Genomic DNA, 23,458 nt, shown 5'->3' with positions numbered 1-23,458 from the left:
AGCTGGGAGAATCATCAAGACACCTTTCCCCTCCCTGCAAGACATCTACTCCAGCCGCCTCATCCGCAAAGCCCTCACAATTGTGAGGGATGAGACCCACCCAGCACACAACCTGATCCGTCTCCTGCCCTCGGGAAAGAGGTACGGGAGCCTACGGTCCAGAATCACCCGGCTAGCGAACACCTTCATCCACCAGGCCATCAGAATGCTGAACCCCCTCCAACCCCTCCCTACACGGTCTGCTCCAGCCATCAGGCAGACAGGAAGCTAAGACTATCTCTCTTTCTCTCTTTCTCTTTCTCTCTCTCTCTCTCTCTCTCTCTCTCTCTCTCTCTCTCTCTCTCTCTCTCTCTCTCTCTCACACACACACCCCTCACACACACACACACACACACACACACACACACACACACACACACACACACACACACACACACACACACTACAAAACACACACACACACACACACACACACACACACACACACACACACACACACACACACACACACACACACACACACACACACACACTGTACCAGGGACTGCACCTTACCTGCACTACCTCAGTCCTGGAACATACACACACTATTGCTGCTGTCACTGTTATTATTTCTATATTGTAATGTCTACATAAAAATGTTATCTTCTGTTTACATGTTCAATGTTAAATGTTGATGTTAAATGTTAAATGTTTATTTGTACTGCATTTATTATTGTCCACTTATTGTTACCAGTCCATCACTGTTATCTGTCATGTCTCGCACTTTATGTCAGTCTGTAAAATGTCAGTCTTGTATATGTCTAGTCCTGGCATGGTATAGAGAGAAAACGGAATTTCATTTCCCTTGTATCTTGTGCATATGAAGAAAGTGACAATAAAAGCTGACTTGAAAAAGCCATTTCAATATACTGTAGGCCTATAGCCTAGAATTTAGTTTTGGTTTTACACTATCTGATATTTCCATACCAAATTCAAACATCAAAACACCACATTTTGTCCTGGTAAATAGGCCTGCAGTTATTTGAGCTTATTGAGTTTAGTTGTCCACCATCACGCCATATGTTAACTTAATAAACGTGTAAATGTGAATCAACACACAGTGTGTGTGTGTGTGTGTGTGTGTGTTTGAGAGAGGGTCAGAGATTGGGTAGTCTTTAGATCTCATGCATGGTTCAATCTCTTTGCAGCTCTCATTGTAGGCTTACTATGTAAATGTGAAAGGTATTGATACACAGCTGACTGTCTGTTTACATTGTGGCCACCAGATGGGCCTATTGAGCCAGATTTATTTGGGTAGTTGTCTGGTGCACATTTTCTACCGTCAATTCTGGGTGAAAAGTATTAAATATTCATGTTTAATACTTGGACAAACTGTGTGGACTATTCCTTTAACTGCCTACTTGCTCTGTGCACTAATTTTGTAATCTACAAGGAGCAGATGCTCAAAGTCTTTGGGAAACGGTGATGGTGTTTTTAGGGGCCAAGCAGCGAAGCTGGCGAAGGCCCCTATAGAGTTAGTAGGTTTTCTTCATTATTATTATTATTATTATTATTCTCTAGTCACCATTCCTATCCCTCTGCAAGTCTATGGCAGCCCATAGAACCGTAGGCAGGAAAATGCTGTAAATTGGCACACACATTCGGGGCAGTCTCAGCATTACCCACAGCAATTTATAGGACCCCAGCCCCAACGCTCTAGCGCCACCAGCAGGTCAAAGTTGCAGGTACATTTCTGCTTGTAACTTTTGAACCGCTGGGCCAATTTTCATAAACTTGGTATCCCTGGAATCCTTGAGTCAAGACGAATCCAACGCACCATATGACGTCATTTTCCGCCAGGATAGTTTTCCCGCCATTTTGAATTTTGTAAAATTCAATAAAAATGTTAATTTTCCCGCAATTTTTGACCAATTCACCCGAAATTGGGTATATAGTATCTCTGGACTGAGCTACACATGGGGTCTTCAGGAATATTGGATATCTTTTATCGTTTAGCCGTGAGAGCCAATCAAAATTGTCGTAAACGTGGCGAAACAGGAAGTGAGGTCATATCTCAGCAACCGTTTGTCGAATTGGGCAGGGATTTTGTACACACATAGTAGTCCATCCCATGACCTACCACAAAAAAAAATCAGATCCCCAGCTCAAACTCTGTAGCGCCACCAGCAGGTCAAAATTTTAGCTACATTTTTGCCTGTAGCTTTTGAACCGTACTCCCAATTTTCAAAATATTGGTACACAGGTCATCTTCACACTATGTTGCACCCAGGTATGGATTTTCGTAACGATTGAAAAAACTATCAGCTCACAGCAGCCATTCCAAATTGTGGAAAGAATGGAGGGATTTTTTCTCATCTCTCTGTCCCCTTTCCCTCCCCTGCGCACGTTCACTGACACCATTCTCGGCAGGGGGTCTAGTGTCAACCAAAGCCCCACTGCCCCAGCCCCTGCAACCCCCCCCTCACACACACACAGACAGACAGAGGGAGAGGGAGAGGGAGGGGGGAGATGGAGAGGGAGAGGGACAGAGAGGGAAGGAGGGAGGGAGAAGGAGGGGGGAGAGGAAAGAATTTTGAACACCTCTTGTCGTTTGCCGGTGACAGCCAATCAAAATTGTCATAAAGGTGGCAAAACAGGAAGTGAGGTCATATCTCAGCAACCGTTAGTCAATTTCTGTAAGGATTTTTTGCACACATTCTAGTCCATCCCATGACCTCTCACAAAAAAATCCAGACCCCAAGCTCTCTAGCGGCACCAACGGGTAACAGGAAGTGAGCTCATATCTCGGCAGCTCTTCAACGGATTCAAACTAAACTTGGTTTACGTGATCACACTCTCGTCCAAGGAATGCACACCAACATTGGCGAGATTTGGACCAAAGGGGGCGCTGCAGTTCCTTCTGTTGCCGTGCCGACTCTGGCAAGTTTACTGCTTGGCCCCGCATTGCTGCTTGCAGCTATATTTTAAAGTATTGATTAGCAAGAGTTTTCCCACATAACACTGAATCGCCATAATCACAAGTGTAGGCCTTATGTAGCCTAGTCTTACAAACATTCTGGCGCAAGGAAACACAAACATCTTTCTCGACCACTTTGGTTTTAAAGTTGGAGGAAATTTGAAATTCATGCGACGCCATAGGACTAATTGGAAAGCGTCCATGAACGATACTTTTGATTCGAAGACGTCACAGTGGTAGTAACATCATGGAATGTTTAGGCCTACTGGAAGCGCAAACAGAATCTTCAGCTAAGTTCGTTAGCGTCAGTCGGAAGACGCAACAATAGTAGACGCTATAAAAACCGCAGCCATTCTCACTAATAATCAGATATGTTTTTGCATCAGACTGCGAAGGTAAGCGACCAATTTACTCCACTGAAATGGTAGGGTTTTTTTTATCCTGTGGTTAGTTAGTTGATTGATTAATTCATTTTTGATTGGTTGATTTCGATTGACTGGTGTTTGTTTATCTGGGTTCGGGTCATTTTGACTCGTTTTCAGTTTTTAGCTTGAGAAAAATGTTGTCAGTTATTTTAATATTATTCTTTCACACTGAGATTCACTGGCTTCGGCTCATTTAGGCTACAGTGAGGAACGTGGGCCTAAAAAAAGTGACCGTTCTGGCTGTAACGTTATTCTTAAGCCATAACATCCAACAACACTCGGTAACACTTAGCCTACGGTACAAAGCCCATAGGCTATATTGCACTATGAGCGTATGCCTATTTATAATGAATTATAATGCGCATCATAATTAGTCACAATGCATTATGGCTACATTATGGCTACGTATGGCTCACAATGCTTCATGGTGTATTATATCAACAGTTATAACTAGCCTATAGGCCTACATCTAGCTTATACTGCCTCATAATAAATATAAATAAATAAATAGTGTATAAAATATAAAGTAGGCCCTATACAAAAATATAAATTGTATTTATAATGCATAATAAGCTAGATGTAGCCTACAGTTATAACTGTTGATATAATACATCATGAAGCATTATGAGTGTAGCCATAATGCATTGTGACTAATTATGATGTGTGTCATAGCCTGATTCATCATTAATATGTTCATAATGCACTATAGAATGGGCTTTAAGTAAAGTGTTATCACACTTTCTTATGGTGTTTTTTGGTGGTAAACGAAGTGGCCACTGGGGGAATAGGAATATTTTTGGGTTGCATGGCCATTCTGTTGTTCTGGAGGGATATTTGAACTTAGGCCAGATAAGGATCATGCCAGGCATTTGTAGGCTACTAACACACCACTCTCTCCGCCTCTTTGTGTTGCATCTCTCTCTCTCTCTCTCTCTCTCTCTCTCTCTCTCTCTCTCTCTCTCTCTCTCTCTCTCTCTCTCTCTCTCCAGCAATGTCCCGGCGAAGTCATAGATTACTGACGAGCGGTTATTACCGCAATGATGGTGAAATAAGCGAAGAGGACAAGTACAGAGAGAGTCGTGTCAGGTGTGTAGTAGGCTACTGTAGACTTAATTGTGGGTGGGTGAGCTACTGTGAGGTTGTGGATATGCAGGCCTACGCGGGCTTGTGTTATGTCGTCACATAAATAAATAATTCTACCCATTTCTTCTTCTCTCTCTCTATCTCTCTCTCGCTCTCTGACACACACACACACACACACACACACACACACACACACACACACACACACACACACACACACACACACACACACACAGAAATGGACATACACACAGGAGGAGGAGGGCTCAGTCCCACGGTTCCTGGTCTTCCACGTCTTTCAGCCCTGAGGACTCAGTGGACTTCAGTGGTAAGACACACACACACACACACACGCCCATTGACACATATAATGCGCTGACTTTTTTGTGATATCTTTAATTAGTTAAGATAGGCTACTGTACACACACACACACACACACAGTGACATTGAACACTTGCTACATACCGTATATAATACACACACTTTTTTGCACTAAGCTGCAGTGTGTGCTCACCCACTAATTCTGCTTCAGGTGTGGCCGATGCCCTGAGGGCGACTCTTCGGACATCCTCAGATGCCTCCAGACCCCCCTCTGCTGTGTCCCCCTGTGGGCCCTCCGTGTCCTCTGGGATTGTGACCCCCGTGTCCCCTCGGTCCCCCTCCCGGCTGGAGCAGTCCACCTCTGGGTACTCGTCCGCTGAGGAGCTGGATCACACCTGGAGGAGGAGGAGCAGGCAGCCCAATAAGAACCAACACCAGGACAGTGGTTAGTGTGTGTGTGTGTGTGTGTGTGTGTGTGTGTGTGTGTGTGTGTGTGTGTGTGTGTGCATACAGTATGTGTGCATGCTTGTGTGTGTGTATGTGTGTTAATTAGATTGTGTGTGTTTAAGGGAGAGGAAGAGGGACTGGTGGCCCAATAAGAACCAGGGCAGTGGTGAGTGTGTGTGTGTTTGTGTGTGTGTGTGCATGCGTGCGTGTATGTACTGTATGTGAGAGAGCGAGACAAAGTGTGTTTATGGGAGAGGAAGATGAACAGGAGCCTAACAGGAACCACCAGCGCTGTGTGTGTGCGCGTGTGTGTGTGTGTGTCAGGGATGGAAATCAGCACCCGTCCACCTGAATTTGGCCTTTGGCGGGTGAAATATGTCAACCCACCAGTCACCTTGACTGGTGACATTTTTCTACAGGCGCCCGGGTTAATGCTGAATTATACGCAGCATCCAATATCAAAGTTTTAAGGAAATTGGTAATGAAAAGAGTTATAGGCATCACAATAACTGAATTTATGACCTCTGAAACAAAAGTATTGATCAGAAAATGATCTTACTTCGCATTGCAATGTTTGGAACGGTTGAATATGAACTGGTAACAATGGTGACTGGTCAAAATTGTGAGTGACTGGTAGATTTTAGAATCTACCTGCCACAGTGACTGGTGGGGAAATGTTTTAAGTTCCACCTATGTGTGTGTGTGTGTGTGTGTGTGTGTGTGTGTGAATTTCTCAGCATCAATCACATAGGTTACTCGACTATGTTCTTGCTGATCACTACACCACATTTTATGACATTGGTCCATATCATCCTCACACCATCATCTTCATCATCATCATCATCATTACATTACATGACATTACATTGCATTTGGCAGACTCTTCATAACCAAAGCGACTTACAAACGTGGACATAATCATAGCCAACATCCCTAGCAGATACAAGTGCACAGGAAAAATGCAGAATAGCATGTGCAGGTTTTTATTTTATTTTTAATTGTATTTTTTTTAAGGAAAGTGTAGTACACACGCACACACACACATACACATCATGTCAAGAGACTGGCCTGCGGCTAGGGCAGCTCAAGCATTAGTGTAGTAGATACTCACGAAAGGAGAGTCTTTACTTGCTTCTTGAAGACTGCAAAGGATGTGCTTAGTCTTGCTGCCTCTAGGAGACCGTTCCACCACTGGGGAACAGCAACAGAGAACAGTCTTGACTGGGACAACTGACACAAACGTGCCACCACATTCTGGACCATCTGCAGTGGTTTTAGCGCACAAGCAGGTAGACCTGCCAGGAGTGAGTTGCAGTAGTCAACGTGGGACAGAACTGCGGCCTGAACCAGTCGTTGTGTAGAATATTGGGTCAGCATGGATCTGATTTTCTGCATGTTGGACATCTGGAATCGGCAGGTCCGGGTGACTCACTTGACGTAGTTGTAGCATGACAGCTCGTCGTAAATCATGATGCTAAGGTTTTTGCCGACTTTGTTTGGGGTCACAATGGTGGAGCCTATCTTGAGGTTGATGTTGTGACAGAGTGACTCTTTAGCTGGGATCACCAGGAGCTCTGTCTTGGACAGGTTCAGCTGAAGGTGGTGGTCATCATCATCATCAGCAGCAGCATCATCACCTTCATCCTCCTCCTCCTCCTCCTCCTCATCATCATCACCATGAATCCAACTCCAAATGCCGTAGTAGTCAACTTACTGTACCCTCCCTTATGTGTGTGTTTGTTTGTGTGTGTGTGTGTGTGTGTGTGTGTGTGCGTGCGTGCGTGCGTGCATTACCTCAGAGCTGGCTGCTGGTCTCCACCTGGCTCGCTGCACCTTCCTTGACCTCCTGAAGGGAGTGCTGTTGCTCATCAGCAAGAGCTTTAGAAACACTGCACTGACTCTTCTGGCTTTGACCTTTCTGACTACTTGTACTGGTGAGTCAGATCATAGATAATAACATGCAGCATCTACAATCCTGTACATTCAGCTCCTCTGCCCTTGCCCTTTCTGGCTAATGTTACTGGTCTGTCATATTATCTCTACTTGACTGCTCCCTCTCTCTCTCTCTCTCTCTCTGTTAAGGATTTTGGTGTCGCTTTCCCGCTCCCTCTTCTCATAAACTGAATGCTGAATCTACTCACATCGCACAGAAGTTTGACATGGTAAGTACACACCAAGTAGTTTTCAAACGAAAATAAAAAAATAGCCCACCGAATAACAGCCATAACTGGGCCAGAGACAGTAGTCGATGCATACCACCAATTCCACACGTGACTGAGCATAAGTAAATAGCATAGAATCATTTCATTATTTTATAACATACCAATAACGTAAATCTTTACCACGATCTCTTCTTCATATTGGATCCACAGACAATGTAGCAAATAATCAAACTAATTTATATTGTGGAAATCTTGACACTGTACAAATACCAATTATTTTAAATGCTTCATGGGTGATAACAAGCACATAAAGTATTTTCCTTGGAATTGCTGCAAATTGAAGGCAGCATCAGGTTATACAGTAGAACAGTGGTTCCCAACCCTTTTCTTCAGTGACCCATGTTTTAGTATGGTAAGCTTTGATGACCCAACCATGTGAGCGCCCGCACGAGAGGGAGTCACAAGATGCCCTCTGTTTCCTATAAAAACTCTTTTTAGTTATTTTATTCCTCAGTTTGTCTTTGGTCGAATACAATATAAATGTTTAATGTAGCACGTGCTTGCTTCTATGCATATGTAACCCTTAAAAGTTGGTTACCAACCATAAGACACTCCAGTTCAGACGAGGCGAGGAGACACGGGTTACAGTTCGAGTTGATTCTTTATTTTCGGCTGACCACAACTTACATCTCAAACAATTCCTGAGGTAAACTGACTTGCCGGTTCCGGCAGGTCCCCCTATCTAAACGTCCCCCCTCCTTAAAATTCCAAAAGGGAACCCTAATCAATAACGGTCCAATAACTCCCATAGTACAACCGTAGCAGAACAATACAACACCACATTGTGAACATAATTAACAAAACACAAATAAATACAAATATCATGGAAAAATAGAACACACATAGAAATATTATTGGATGCAGAATTGTACTGTTACACATATATTACTAAAAGTTTTGTAATTTATTCAACATGGGCTATATATATTTAAAATTGAACCCCTTGAAATCAAGAGGGCTCCACGACCCTCTGTGGATCTTTGGCGACCCATAAGATGGGTCCCGACACATAGGTTGGGAACCACTGTTTTAGAATACAACATGATGCCCTTTTTTGCCACTCTGCACATGTAAAATGTGTACCATATATGCTACATGACAGTAGTGCAATACAACTGGATACGTCTCACTCATAAGTACACCATGTACCAAGTAAGATATCTATTTAGAACATGTAAGATATCTACGTATTTAGAACAGTAAGATGTCTATTTAAAACATGTAAGATATCTTATTTAGAACATTTAGAAGAATGAACGATGCCATGAGTATAGAAAGTAAAGCCTGTCACTTGTGTGTGTGTGTGTGTGTGTGTGTGTGTGTGTGTGTGTGTGTGTGTGTGTGTGTGTGTGTGTGTGTGTGTGTGTACTGTAGGACCCAAAGGTGGCGGCTGACCTCAGAGCCCTGCGTGAGGAACTCGTGGAACGCATCAACCAAGAAAACGCCAGATGGATGGAGACCTGGACCAGAGAGTTGGACGATGCCAAGGTGTGTGTGTGTGTGTGTGTGTGTGTGTGTGTGTGTGTGTGTGTGTGTGTGTGTGTGTGTGTGTGTGTGTGTGTGTGTGCCCGAGTGAGTGTGTGTGTGTATGCAAGAGAGGGCTGCATGATGTGTGCAAGTGTGCGTGTGTGTGTGTTTGGGTGAACAGAGACCCACACACCCATGCACAATTGCATAGAAAAATGTCTAATATATATAATGTGTATATATATATATATATATATATATATATATATATATATATATATATATTTTTTTTTTTACATATTTATTTACATGTTTATTTGTCTGCCCTTCTGTATGTAGCGAGACATTAATCTCCTGAAGAAGAATGGGAGGAAACATCAGCACGCGTCTGAGGTGAGGCTCTCTACCAAGCATTGCCACAGACTCTCACTTTACACAATCACTGCCAAAAACACGCTAATACGCTTTGAGTCCCATGTTTTGCATACGGAATCCCGACCAATACATTTCCATGTGTTTTCTATATTAGGCGGAACTAGATGCTCCAACACACCTTAAAGTATGTCTGATTTTGGTTACGATGTAATAACGAAAAAAATCATAAACTCAAAAAGTCAAAATCTAGTGATTTAGCAAACGTAAAAGTCACTAAATCCCATTTCATTAAAAAAAAAACAGCCTTTGTTTAGCCTTATCCTTTGAACTGAAGCACATAGAAACACACCATTTGCATCCTCAAATAGCTTATTCGTAGTTTAATCTCTCAAATGAGTCACAGTATGTGTACGTAGTAGCTCTAACACAAAATGTGCTGTGAATTGATTTAACAAATGTCAAGCATAGTGTGGAGTGCTGGCATTCTATCCTAAATACAGTAGCAGTAGCAATATGTTCAAAATGCACATGAAGTGATGGGAATAATTCAAACATAGTGATGTGAAGAATTCAGGATTAATAACGATGAATGGATTTCTCTTGTTTTGTTGTCTTCCAAGCGTCTGCAAACAGACATGGCAATCCTAAATGACGTGGCAAAAAAGTAAGTGTTATTGTCCCCATGGCCATGAGTGTGTTCATGTGTGAGTGAGTATGCACAGTATAATTATAAATGATGGTACCAAAGTATAGTTTTATAACTGTATTTGTATGGTTGTGATGCCTGTGTGGGTGTGTGTGTGTGAGATTTCTATGCACGTACGTGGGTGTGTGGATGTGTGTGAGAGAGGTTTTTGTGTACTTTAAAAGCATCTTTTATCTTCTTAGTTGGTTATTGTTTCACTGAACAAGGCCTGCTCAATTTCATTGTACTTAATAAAAGGATATTTTATATTCTATATTATATCATTTGAAGTTTCGAACGTGTCTTGAGTTACCATCCATTTTGTATCATTTGATGTTCTGCTAACCCTTATGTGACCTTTTCCTCCTCAGTAACTACCTGCAGACTGAAGTGACTGGACAGATCACAGTGATGTCTGAGAACATTGCTGAACTGAAGAACAGGCTATCCCACCTCAGAGAAGACCACCACTACATTCGGCAGCACATCGCAAAACAAGAAGACAGCAACGCTATCTATGCAGAGGTATCATTCTTATTCTCTTATATGAACCGTCCACCAGTTTTTTTGGAAATATGCTCATTTTACACCTCCCATTGAGATAAATAATTGAGTGTTGCATTTCTCCCGTTCTTCCAGCCCTTCTCTTGGTAATATCAGTACATTTAGCCCGCATCATTGAACTGAATGGTACAAAAAACTGAATTGTACCAACAGCTACTATTTGGCTCAATGATACCACATGCCACAGTGGCCAGTGAGCCAAAACGTTCATGTCCAGCCCTGGATCTCACCCTCAGGGTTGCCAGATGAGACAGATGATGTCCAGCCTAAAAAAAATGCTCAAAACCCACCTGGAAGCATCCTGCCCAATTTGAACTAAATTCTATTGAGTTCTTTGGCCCTAAATCTGCAGGAAAAACCCGCCCAAATGCCCCTTTACCCTTTTTTTTTACCCACAGACGGCCATCCTAATAAGCCCAATTGGGTGGGAAACTGTCCAATCTGGCAACACTGCTCATCATACGGAATGGGTAATAAATCGTTCCCTTTCTGTGTCCAATGATCAGATGAAGAAGGAGCTCACTGACTGGCTGAAGCATCAACTCAGGGCGCAGTTTGGACAGCGTGACGCCACTGTTCTCCACCGTGATCTGCAAGGAGCGTTGGAGGTCCTTGAGGAGAGGCTGCTTCAGGGTCTTCCTGAAGAGGAACATGGCAGACAGGACCACGTCTGGGGCATCGTGGCGGAGGTCCTGCAGAGGGAAGGACTTGGTTACATCACGGTCAAGGTAAGGCGCGGTGCTTATGCGGAGGAAGGTCTTCAGCGATGTGAAAAGTGTTGAAAGGGTTACATGTGGGTGACTTGTGTGTGCGTGAATGTGTGTGGCCAACAGGATGTTCATGAAATTGTTCAGAGAGTATCGAGTCTTTATAAAGAGGATGGAACTGGAATGGCTGACTACGCTATGGAGTCACTGGGTAAGGAAGGCTTTCGTTTGTGTGTGTTTATTCTTATTTGTGAGTGCATGTGTGTGTATGTTGTGTGTGTGTTTATTCTTATTTGTGAGTGCATGTGTGTGTATGTTGTGTGTGTGTGTGTGTGTGTGTGTGTTGGGGGAGGGGGGGTACATCTGAGTATCACCTTTAAGATCACCTGCACTACTGTATGCGTATAGACATATGTGTGTGTGTGTGTGTGTGTGTGTGTGTGTGTGTGTGTGTGTGTGTGTGTGTGTGTGTGTGTGTGTTTGTGTGTGTGTGCGTGTGTGTAGGGGCACGTGTGATTGAGTCCAGGTGTTCAGAGACACACCAGACCAGACCCTCCTGTACCAGCCTGTTTGGAATACCACTGTGGCGCTGTGATGGCTCAGAGAGTCCACGCACTGTTATACAGGTAACACACCTGTGTATGAACACACACACACATGCATGCACACGCTCTCTCTTTCTCTCTCTCTCTCTCTCTCTCTCTCTCTCTCTCTCTCTCTCTCAACCATAGGCAACACCTCAAATGAATTTGTGTGTGTGTGTGTGTGTGTGTGTGTGTGTGTGTGTGTGTGTGTGTGTGTGTGTGTGTGTGTGTGTGTGTGTGTGTGTCCATACATCAGCCTGAGGTCCATCCTGGGAAGTGTTGGGCGTTTAAAGGCAGTGAGGGTTTTGTCACCATTGCCCTGTCCCTCTCCGTGCGTGTCACCCATGTCAGCTTAGAGCACATCCCCAGGAGCCTGTCCCCCACCGGACGCATCGACAGCGCACCCCGGGACTTTGTCGTTTATGTGAGTCACACATCACATTTTACCAACACACATGACCACACAACACAACAGGAGACATCGGCTGACTCATTAGACTCCTTAATTGTTAGTTGATTGACATTATCAATTTACAATCACTTGATCAGCAGCATTCCCCCCCCCAAATCTCAATGTTTCTGCCCAAAAACAAAGATTAAATCTAAAAATCCAAAGGTGATTGAAATTTTCCCACTCTTCACACTCCTCCTTACACACAGTTTGTCATATCCATTTCACCTGCGTCTGGGATTAAGTGTTGACATCCCTATCAGATACTTAACAAGCTTAACATAACATGGCAGAGAGGCATTTGAAATGGTGTGTGTGTGCACTGTGTCATGTGTTTTAATGCATCTCCTCCTACAGGGCTTGAGAGGCATTGATGAGCAGGAGGAAGGTGACATACTGGGTAGATTCACATACGACTCCGAGGGCCAACCCATCCAGACCTTCCAGCTACCGGTGAGAAGCCTGGAGACTTTGGCTCATTAGATTACTGTAACCCAGTGGTTCTCAAACTTTTCTCATTATTCCCCCCTTCGGAGTGTCTGGATGCTTCCGAGCCCCCCACTTTGGGGCTTGCGCCCCACTTTGAGAAACACTGCTGTAACCCAATGTGCCTTAAAACTAGTATGGCCATACGGATTCACTCACTGAAGGTCCTGCACATTTGCAGAGACCACATGTCTAACATTTTAATGACATTTATTAAAGTTAGTTGAAAAGTCAGTTGAAACAGTTGAAATCTCAGAGTCGATGTTGACACATGACCTAATTTTGTAAGGAGCCATTGTTGTCTGAAACATTGCTTGTTGCTCCTTTTTTTACCCCTTCACTACATTTAACATCTTTGACATGTGTGACATATTTTCACTCACAATAATCCTATTTTTCCCAACCCCCCTTTCCTCTCCCTCTCTCTTTCTCAGGACTCTGCGAAGGATGTGTATCACGCAGTGCAGTTGAGGGTCCTCAGTAACTGGGGCAATCCTACGTACACCTGTGTCTACAGAATCAGGGTTCATGGGCACACACCAGCCGACTGAGATGAGATAGACACACACCTGCACACAGCATCCTCAGAGACTTTATTTTCATCACAGAGTTGCATTATTTCCTTAAAAAAATAAAGTGAAAGTTTTCTTTTTCACCCAAGCACAAGTTGGTCATTTGTATTTAGTTGTCATGACATTGTGTCTTTAAAGGTGCACTGTGCAGGACGGTGGCCAGAGTAGGTATTGCAACTATGCTGCCCATTGAAACTGTTGCCTATTGCCAAATTTCATTATTTTTTCATGTATATTTACTAAATGATAAACTATTTATGATCCAAGTACAATAAGTTTTGCAGCTACACATATCTATTTCTGGAAATTCAAAATGGCGGACATGGAGAAGATCCACCTTTTCATGTATGAAAAGCGACCCCCCCCCCCCCAGTCATAATGAATACTTAGAATTTGATGGTTTGTGGGAAGTGTTTGTGAAAAAGGTAGCATTTGTGAATGGACAGCATGACTTCTGGAAAGAAACGGCAAAAAATATTACACAATGCACCTTTATAATTGTTCATTCACTAAATGACATGGCGATATGCTTTTCTGCAATCAGGTAGTTGGACCCCAGTGGCCCTGGTAGGCCTACTCTTCATGGAAATCCAATGGCATGTATAATGACTTCACCCTTACAGATAATAGTGCCATTATTAAGCATATTGGAGGTTGGGAGCCAGTTTCGCATATAAGTGAGGCATGGCGATTTATCTTGAGAAATAGTATTGGACGTATTATCTTGTCAGAATATCTCTGGTTATTATGGTGGTAACATCCCGGTGTGAGCTGCCTGCGGACACACAAAATGGACTCTTCTTCCATTGTGCCAAACTGGGTTCTTAAAATACACCTCACGTAGGCTACTTACTCTCAATTTTTGGATAGAGTGCACAGCATTGTGTAAGCAGATGGTCGAATGTAGGCTGTGCAGTATGGTACACTGCCACCTTGAAACAAAACACATTTCCTAGAGTGAGTCTGCTGTGGTTTAGCACTGGCTTCATCAGAATATATATATTCTCTGCAAGACCAGCCACCATTCAGGAGTTTCTTTTTTCCTGGCATGGTAGGTGATAAGGTGTGCTATTATATCCTGTTATATACACTAGGGCAGAGCTCATTAAAACCATGGAGGAAAGCCTTGGCACTCCAGCCCAACTGCAGGGGTGGATTTGCTATGAGACTTTCTCCTTATTAAATGAATAAATAAATAAATACATGTGCACAAAGGAAGAATGTAAAAGCTGAGCAAAACTGCATGCACAACATCTCGATTGGCAGTGGGCTTTCAATGGCTTGCCTGAACAGTATTCGCTGAAACTATTTAGTTGCTAGGTGTTGTGAAATGTGATGCTCAGTGCTGACATTTGAGTTAATTTTGTCCTGTTTTATAAAACACTAGCTCTATATTTTTAAGATTACCGGTAACACTGAAAGATGCCGCTAGGAGGCAGTGTTAACCCCATAATATATCCGTCTCTGATCTCTGTGCACAGTTTGATAGTCTGGATACCGTGATGCTGATTAAGATGCTTGCTTGAGAGTTATTAAAAAAGAGTGGGGGAGAGAAGGGGTGAGTATATCTAGAAATGAAAGCATTAGCACAAGCTCTGTGAAAGATCTTCATGGATTGTAAGCCCAGTAGGCCTATGACTTAAATGTTAGCTAGTTTTATATTTTCTTGAATGCTGCCATGTGGTTTCTTCACAAAGGCATGGAGGCAATGCATAAATATAACAGCACTGGCAGGGAACGTTTTGCAATGCAAGGCAGACATCAGAATGAAGGTAATGTATCAACATTTTTTTGCAGTGTAGATGATGCATTTTATGTAAAATCGTCTTTACATGTAAGAATATTGCTTATGATTTTTTAAAATGTAATTGTTGCATTGACATACCACATTAACACGTGTTCGGAAGATTACAAGAAGTTAATGATTTGGGATCTCGCAGCAGCGCGGCATAATGTGGCGTTCTGTTTTTGCAAAATTGTGTTTAAGTTTGCTTTTACCTCAATTTGTGTTTTTGAACGGTCCCTTTCTGTCCTATCGCGCTTCCAGCCCATGTGACGAGACTACACCACGCCTGCGCTAGGAGTTACAAGATGGCGGAGAGTGCGGAACTGAAGGTAAAATGCAGCCCTGATATTTTATCAAGATTACAGGTTTTCGGGTCTTAGTGGAGTCTATACCCTTCATGAACGTGTTTATTAACCCTCTAAGAGTGTGTAGTTGTCACATTCTGGTGATGTTGTGTTCAAAGAGGCCCGTAAAGTTCTGATATTTACCATAATATGATTTCTTAGCTCGATGCTAACGAGCGTTGGAAGCCTAAATCGTATTATTGTTGATGCTTAGTTGTGTTGTCTTCCTAATTTGAGAAAAGGGTCCAAATATATGGCAGTCCTTGCTTTTGTTGGTTCGTTATTTAGCAGACATACTGGAACGAGTGTTCTTCAAATACTTTTTTGTTATGTGCGCTCTCTCAGTATTCATCCACAGCTAGGTTAGCGAGCTACTTTTTAACATTACATTTTATAGAGAAGCTGATATTATGCACCGAACGACGTTTACATGTGCATATCTTTATGTGTATGCAGTGTGGTATGAATGTGAAGGAAGGCGAGCTCTGTCGCCGACAGGTTACTACCAGACAACTGTGATAAACACAACCGCTGTCCACTCCTACGTTTTCAACGCTTCTCCAGAAGTGGTTTGTGCACTGCCTTCTCTCCGAACCACAAGCAAGCGAACACCTGTGGGTTTCCCTGTTGTCACTAGGAATGTACCGCACTTTTGTGCTCATGACATTACGATAATCTAACATGCTGTATCAATTCACGCGCTGTGTTATTCGCGAATCTCGAGACATGTCTCGAACCTTCTGGCAAGCAAACGGATGGAGTGACCACTTTTGTCTTTTGCATTTCGCTGCATGGGAGAACAAACTCTCCCCTTAACACCACTTTCTAGCGGGCGTGTTTATATTTTTTTGATAAATATCCTTATACTTCGTGTTGTTTGGATTCTTCAATGTATCGCCGGTTGTGGTGAGAAGGTCCTTGAATGTGTATCGTATGAGGAGAAAGCTAGTAGTTCTACTGCAGCCCAGTAGCCTACTGACACCTAATATGAACTGTTTTGATATTGAATACCTGACCGTGCATATTTTCAATGTATAAGTTAACACTTTCGCGATTGTGATGACCGTTTGATTGTTCCAAGACAGTTGGTAGAATGTTTTGACAAGATATCTTTGTTATATAAACAGGGCTTAGTCAGCAGGTTGGCATTGGTTTTATGCTCAACTCCTGTTTTTTTCTATCTATTACCCGCATGGCAAGCACCAGTACATTTCGATGCCCCTTGAACGATATGGAAGCATTGTCTAGAACTAGGTACAATCTTGCACTGTTGTGTAGACCAGTGTTTCTCAACAGGGGTGCCGGGGCACCCTGGGGTGCCGTGGGGCCCCCTCAGGGGTGCCGTGGAAACGTGGCTTAGAAATAAATTATGTAATAGAATACATATTTGTCTAAATTGATAAGTTAATGCTAGTCAGTGGAATCTTTCATCTGCCATTTACGCACAATAAAGTAGACTAAATATAGATCGCCCCAGTCAGCTGCAACTTCGAATGATGTATCCAAATGTGTTACTTTTCTAAGCTTTTGTGGTATCGGATGCGATACCATGTTACAGCTTGTTGGTTTTGGGGTGCCTTGAAATTTTTCATGAATTGAAAGGGTGCCTCGCCTAAAAAAAGGTTGAGAAACACTGGTGTAGATAATCGTTCTGTCATGATCGTACGGCAGCCTCCAGAGCTGGTGTGTGAATATGGGAATGTGTGTAGGCCTATTTGTAAAGCGCTTTGAGTCGTCTGCATAGTTGTGATACTGCACTATATAAATTCAAGTTGACTTGCCAATACCAGTCTCAAAGCGTGGGAAGAGTTTGTTCTCCCCCTTCAAACTTTGACCTGATCTGCGGAGCAGGTGCTTGTCTTGACTTGTTGAGGGGTGGACTGTCCCCCCAAATTAGACCGGTTTAGACAGAGGGACTCTTCACAACCTCACAGGTGGGCGAGGCGAGTGGTTGCCTTATAATCAGCCCTCAGTGTGAGGAAATTAGAGTAGCTGTAAAATATTAGGTGCTAGGGTACACTTAGAATTAAGATTCATGGTGGTAGCGGACATTGTCTGCATTGCATTGCATAAAGGTGCAGTTAGTCAAAGATATTATTTGAAGTTGTTACTGCAAGCAGCCAGCAGTCATATAAAGTAGCCTTAAGTGGGAATCAGTGGACCTCCATCATCATCATCATAAGTGTCCCTTTTTGGGACCAGCTTGCCAGTGTCCATGTTATGATGGCTGTCTGTCCTTTCTTTCTTCCTGAAATGTTGCCTTGGTACCGTATATATTGGCCACACTTGTGTTGTGCTTGCCAGTGGCATGTCTGGCATGTGTGTGCTGCTGAAGCTGTCTGTGCTGCATTATTTGGTGGAAGTTTCGAATAGCCCAAGTGCGTAAGGCATCCCTAATACTCCGTTCAGTCCAGTGTCACTGCTACGGCTAGCGTCCCACTGTCTTGTCAATGATTGCCCACTAAGCATTATAGTCTTGAAACAGTTAGCCTGGTTATCGTTATAACGCTACACCATGTCTTAACAGTTTCATGATGTTGATTTTTCTCTATACATCTCTCTTATCTTGAGCATCAATTGGATATGCTGCTTACTGTTACATTTTGTAATCTGAAGTGTCCAAAGCATCAGTGCAGCATCATGTTACATTCAGGTTAAACAGGTACAGGATGGCTAGTTGACAGAAAGGTTGCTGGTGTAGAACAGGCTACTTCCACCTTACGCGCTTGACCGAGCAAGATGTCCTACCCCTGCTCTTAGCCTAGCATTAGGGATGCACGATGTATCGGCCAGATGTATCGGTATCGGCCGATATCGGCCAATATTCAACACATCGGACATCGGTCTGATGGGTAAAACTGGGCCGATGTTAACGACGATGTTTTTTTTTATATGTTACGGTTCTAAAAGAATGGACTTGACGATGACTTTCACTGTTTGTCTTCTATTTTGTCTCTATTTTTTATCTGATTATCACAGGGAGTTAAAAAGTGTTTTTGGAAATAAGACGACATTCAAAAATTCTGATTGTTTGCATCATTGTCATCTCTTTTTTTTTTTAAAAAGAAAGAAAAACATCGGTATCGGTTAATATCGGTCATCGGCCAAAACCGCAATATCACAATCGGATATCGGTATCGGCTGAAATTTTTGACATCGTGCATCCCTACCTAGCATACACCTGTTGGCCTGGTTTGAATGAAAACAGAAGGAGAGCATGATGAGGGGAGACAGACTGACAGTGTTGAGCTGCCTTGATTGTTTCGCGCATCTCCAGGGAAATAAGTGACAAAAATCCTGTATGTCTTAACTGGAAATGAAATCCCAAGCCCTTGAGTTGCATTTGCTAGAAGTCAAACGTGTCAGTGTTTCCGTTCCTCTCACTATCATTCTGTAGGGCTGGTATGCATAGAATGAGCATTGTGTGCCACATTCTTTTTGTGTCCTTGTGTTGCCAATTGCTCTGCCTAAGGGTATTCATGGTATGTCAAACTGAAGTAACATAGTTGCGCTACAGGCTACAACCTAACAGTGATTTATGAAGCAGTCAATTTTATTTCATCATTTTTTCATCATTTATCAACTGGAATCTCTCTTCATGGAAGTGAAACTTGGTGCTCTGAAATTCATCAATGTCACTGGACCTCTAGCGAAGTTTCACTACAGCCCCACACTGCTACGTCCATCCTCCACTGTCCATTGAAAGCCCAAACACACCAGTTGTGCTCCGTGTAAGCCGATGTGTTGAGAGTTGGGAACACTGTGACTGTCTATGAAGTACCACAGAAGGATGGTATTAAAACAGAAACCCCTACATTTTATTTTTTAATGAGCAGTGCCAAATTATTCATCATACAGGCAACGTTTTTGACTCAGACGTGACCAAAGCCAAAATAATAACGTTCGCTAGTGTGTGAATGCAATGGAAATGTAGGCCAAGGCCCCTGCTGGTGTTCTGTGTCTCTCTGACACAGTTGTCAGTAGTGTGGCTGGCGTGTATGGTACTCAACTCACTGAGCTCTCATCATGAGCTGGTGAGATGCGCTGCCTTGTCTGGCCTTGATGCCTCTACCAGTAGTGTGGGAACCTCAAGCCTGGATGTCCTTGGGGACCGGAATGACTGCAATGTCAAACAGATAAATGCAATTCCCACACACTGTAGCACATTGAAATTTGAATTTGTATACCACGTTAATGTAAACTGTCATGGACTTAAGTCCCAGCTGAGTTGGCTTTTCTGATGCTTTGACTGCTCAGTTGATTTTTCAATTGCAAATGGTGTGTATAGAATGATTGGCTCTTTGTTGTACACCTTTCACCTTACACCCCCAAGATCTCCCATCTCCTCCACACAGCCGAGCCCTGTCTGCACTGAGCTCGCATTAGTCAGTATGCTAGTGTTTACCTTTTGCAGAGACATGCACACCTTTGCAAGGGAACCTATTTCTGTTAATCTTTCCTCCTCTTTTCCCATATTGTTCCTCTCTTTTTCTTCCCTTTTTGTATTTCTCTTTGGGTCTCCACTCTTTTTTCCCCATCTCATATCTTCTGTCATCTATTCTCTTTATGCCTCCTGGCTAGAGACACACACACACACACACACACACACACACACACACACACACACACACACACACACACACACACACACACACACACACACACACACACACACACACACACACACACACACTGCGCATGTATGTGAATGTTTGTTAAGCTCAATTTTACCACAGGTGTGAGGAGGAGTGTAGGCCGGAGCCCTTGGTGGGCAAATCTCTATTCATGTTTCCACTGTGCCGGGTAAGCTGAGACGCCAGGGCGCATTTGAATTGTGGCGAGCCAAAACATGGCTTTTGGAGATCCCCCTAGGTCGAGGAAATGGAAAGAAGAAAAAGAATAATAAGTCAAAAGGTTTTATATTCAGGTTGCCTTAGAGATGGTGTATTACGTTCATGCAGCCTTTCAATGCTGGAGTTTTTGGTGTTTAGAGACAGGAGGGGCCCTGTCGTGGCCAACCGGTAGGGCACTCGCCTGCCATGCGGCTGAGCCGGGTTCGATTCACGGCCCGGGTCTTTTGCCGACCCCGCCGTGTCTCTCTCCCAGTTCGCTTCCCATCCACCTATCGCACTGTCCCATCAAGTGGAGTAGAAAAAAGACCAAAAAAAATATTTTAAGAAAAAAGAGACCGGAGGAGGAGGAAGCTTGGACAGTCCATTTGCCAACCAGTGTTCGCCATGCTCTCTGCTGCTAGGTGGTGGTTTTTGTCCTTCTACGTGTGTCTGTGTCTTGAACGTCTTTGATAACCTCCCTTATGACCACCATGAGATGTGTATTGGTGGCGAAATGCCCTGGACCAGCTGGTCTAAGTTGTTGACGTCTACTCTCTGCACACCTTTTCACCAACTTGTGATTATTTGTTTGGAATAAAAGGTGAATGCTGACTGCGAATACTATCAAAATATTCATAGAAAGCTTGAGTGCTCCTGTTTATTTTGGTATCGTTGCCAGGGCTTACGTGCTACAGTGGACTCCATGGACTCTGTGACCTATTCACCCAGGTGGCAGGGGCTGTGAAAAGGGGAGATGAGAATGAGAGCTGGATATAAGTCGACACGCGTTTCATCTCACCAATATTGATGTGTTACTAAGATTGGTACCAAAATCTAGTTTGGGCCATCTTTTCATGGAAGCCATGCCTATTCAATTTAGGAGTAGGTGAGCGCTGGAAACAAACTCAAAGGAAGTGGTTAAATGATGATAAAAATGGTCATGGCTAACTTTAACATAAAATCGATGTAGTAGAAGCTGGACCAGAAAAATACATTTGAATTTCATCATTCCATTGAGCCAAAGACTTTGTGATGTTACTCTGTGTCAATCATTGCACATCACCACACACTGTGACACTTCTTTGACTCTTCTTTGATCTGTACCTCAGAGTTGGCCGTGTCATTCAACACGGTTCTGAAAGGAGTGACGAGGGAGTTTCTAACAGTGGGCTGCTGTGCCATCCTAGAGTCTATTGTGCGGAGAAAGAAACCTTGAGTTTTAAATAAAGATATCGCTCAGTTTGTTCTTGATAACCTTGAGTCTAATGTTACCCGCGGCGAGGAGATGAGGGTGATGATTACGGGCATCCAACGGTAGTGAGTGACAGAGCAGACGTCACTGAAATCTGCTGTCTGTTTTTTGTAAACAGTAATCATGTACAACTGTGCCTGTCATCGACAGTTCAATCGACCGCACTTTGCTAGGGCAGCGCTGAGAGATGTGAAAGTATTGAAGGTCACAAACGGGTTGTTGTATCGCTTTCTTTGATGGAAGAGAAGGCCAGAGGAAGATGTAATGTTGAACCACTGCGTTCAGACTGCTGGAACCAGAAGCGTTTCTGCCTAAATGCCCCAGGAAAACAACACTTTCTGAGGAAGTAGGCTAGACGCTTGGATTTGTGCTTTGTTTGGTCAAGACTGACTGGTGTAGTGGAAGCTTAAGTTGTCTTACTCAACGTCTGTGTGACTGTAGCATCTGCTCACAAAATCATGCTGAAGAGCATCTGTAAGCCGATCATGATTTTTATGACAAAAAATAACATGCTAAGTTAATTCTTTCTTTGGTGTTAGTTTGACCTACATCATACAGCTTTGAATTTTTTTTTGTGGAGTCTTCTTAACTTACTCATTATAAGTTACTGAATTCACTAATGATGATGCACATACTTGAATGAAAGCATTCCAACAGCTTGAAGAAACTACCAACTGGCTCCGATAAGATGAAAATGTCTAGCCATTCCAGATAACTTGCTTGATAACTCCATAATCTGCTGTGTGCTGACGACAGTAAGGTTCTCTTCATTGTGCTGTGGAACATGGACAGTGAAAACGTCCAACATCATCTCCTCTATCTAAATCTCTGTGTAGCTGCTGTTCCTCGTGCCCCACCGTGCTTATCCTTCATGCATGAGGAAGAGTTTTTACAGGCTCGCTGCCAACACTACTAGCTAAAGTCACATAAAACAGTTTACTCTCGAGGGAGACTTGGGAGCGAGCCAGGTGATCAAATCGTGTGATAGGATTGAGTGACCTTTATAAATATGAATATGGAGTCGTAGTCGACACTCGTGCTTGCTTTTCGCAGAATGTCAGGGAATGTTGAGATGGTGTTCAGGATGGCTTGCTGAACAAAACACGATGACGGAAATGCCCTGCTCCTTCTTTGTGTGTTTGTATCTGTCTGTCTGTCTGTCTGTCTCTTTTGCGCATACAATATGTTGTTGGGCAGACTAAAATCCAGGTCCTGGCTTAAAAGCTGCAGGTGTGTACATCAGCGTCAGCTGCATAATCTGTTGCCCACAACACGCTCACACTCCCCCACACACTCATACACTCATACACACATACACACACACACAGACACACACAGACACAGACACACACTTAAGTCAGTCGGGCCGTATTTTGATAACAACCTGCGGAGGCTGGCACGAATGGCTGTGGGACCTGACAGCATGGTGTGCGGGTGGGACACACCTGGTTCAGGCAGCAGGTATTAAGGCAGACGTGATAACAGCCCACAGGCTAAACAGCTCAGCACACCCGGGGGGGGGGCAGACCTAGACCAGACCCAAAGCAGACCGTCTGCATTCATCTTTCTCCCCCTCCCCCCACCATTCCCTCAGCCCCTGCCATGGCTCGGTCACTCACCCCCTCTGGGCTTGGGGGTGTGGAGGATGGATGGATGGATATGAAGATGAGATGAGGAGGGGTGTGTGTGTGTAAAGAAGACAGACCTTAGCATCCCTGGTGGAGCAGGTTGGAAGAGGAGGGGGAGGTGGGGTCGTCTGGTCTGTGTTCAAAGCTTGTCGTCTACCCTGTGTGTCAAACAGGAGACTCTTCCTGCCCTGATACACACTCTCTTTCTCGCTTTCTCTGTCTCTCTCTCTCTCTCTCTCTCTCTCTCTCTCTCTTTCTCCCTCTCCA

General features: G+C 43.6%; 2 protein-coding genes across 2 annotated transcripts in view; both read left to right on the top strand.

The window, feature by feature from the left end:
• Positions 1–3,270: 3,270 nt before the first annotated feature.
• Positions 3,271–13,432, top strand: LOC134438465 (SUN domain-containing protein 2-like). Its single transcript, XM_063188044.1, has 16 exons — positions 3,271–3,354; positions 4,374–4,470; positions 4,704–4,795; positions 5,001–5,234; positions 7,036–7,170; positions 7,319–7,398; positions 8,833–8,946; positions 9,265–9,318; positions 9,921–9,964; positions 10,357–10,510; positions 11,056–11,277; positions 11,383–11,467; positions 11,761–11,882; positions 12,097–12,264; positions 12,649–12,744; positions 13,212–13,432. Exons 2-16 carry the CDS (start codon positions 4,376–4,378, stop codon positions 13,326–13,328), a joined length of 1,812 nt encoding a protein of 603 aa, XP_063044114.1. The 5' UTR covers positions 3,271–3,354; positions 4,374–4,375; the 3' UTR covers positions 13,329–13,432.
• A 1,421-nt stretch (positions 13,433–14,853) lies between these two features.
• Positions 14,854–23,458, top strand: part of pias1a (protein inhibitor of activated STAT, 1a) — a 67,756-nt gene continuing 59,151 nt past the window's right edge. The window contains exons 1-3 of the mRNA XM_063188043.1: positions 14,854–14,907; positions 15,047–15,121; positions 15,397–15,464. Of these exons, the coding sequence (XP_063044113.1) occupies positions 15,049–15,121; positions 15,397–15,464 (141 nt within the window). The 5' untranslated portion in view covers positions 14,854–14,907; positions 15,047–15,048. The remainder of the gene's footprint in view (positions 14,908–15,046; positions 15,122–15,396; positions 15,465–23,458) is intronic.

This window comes from Engraulis encrasicolus, chromosome 22, assembly GCF_034702125.1.
Source record: "Engraulis encrasicolus isolate BLACKSEA-1 chromosome 22, IST_EnEncr_1.0, whole genome shotgun sequence".
Lineage (NCBI taxonomy): Eukaryota > Metazoa > Chordata > Actinopteri > Clupeiformes > Engraulidae > Engraulis > Engraulis encrasicolus.
This window is presented reverse-complemented; position numbering and strand designations above follow the sequence as displayed.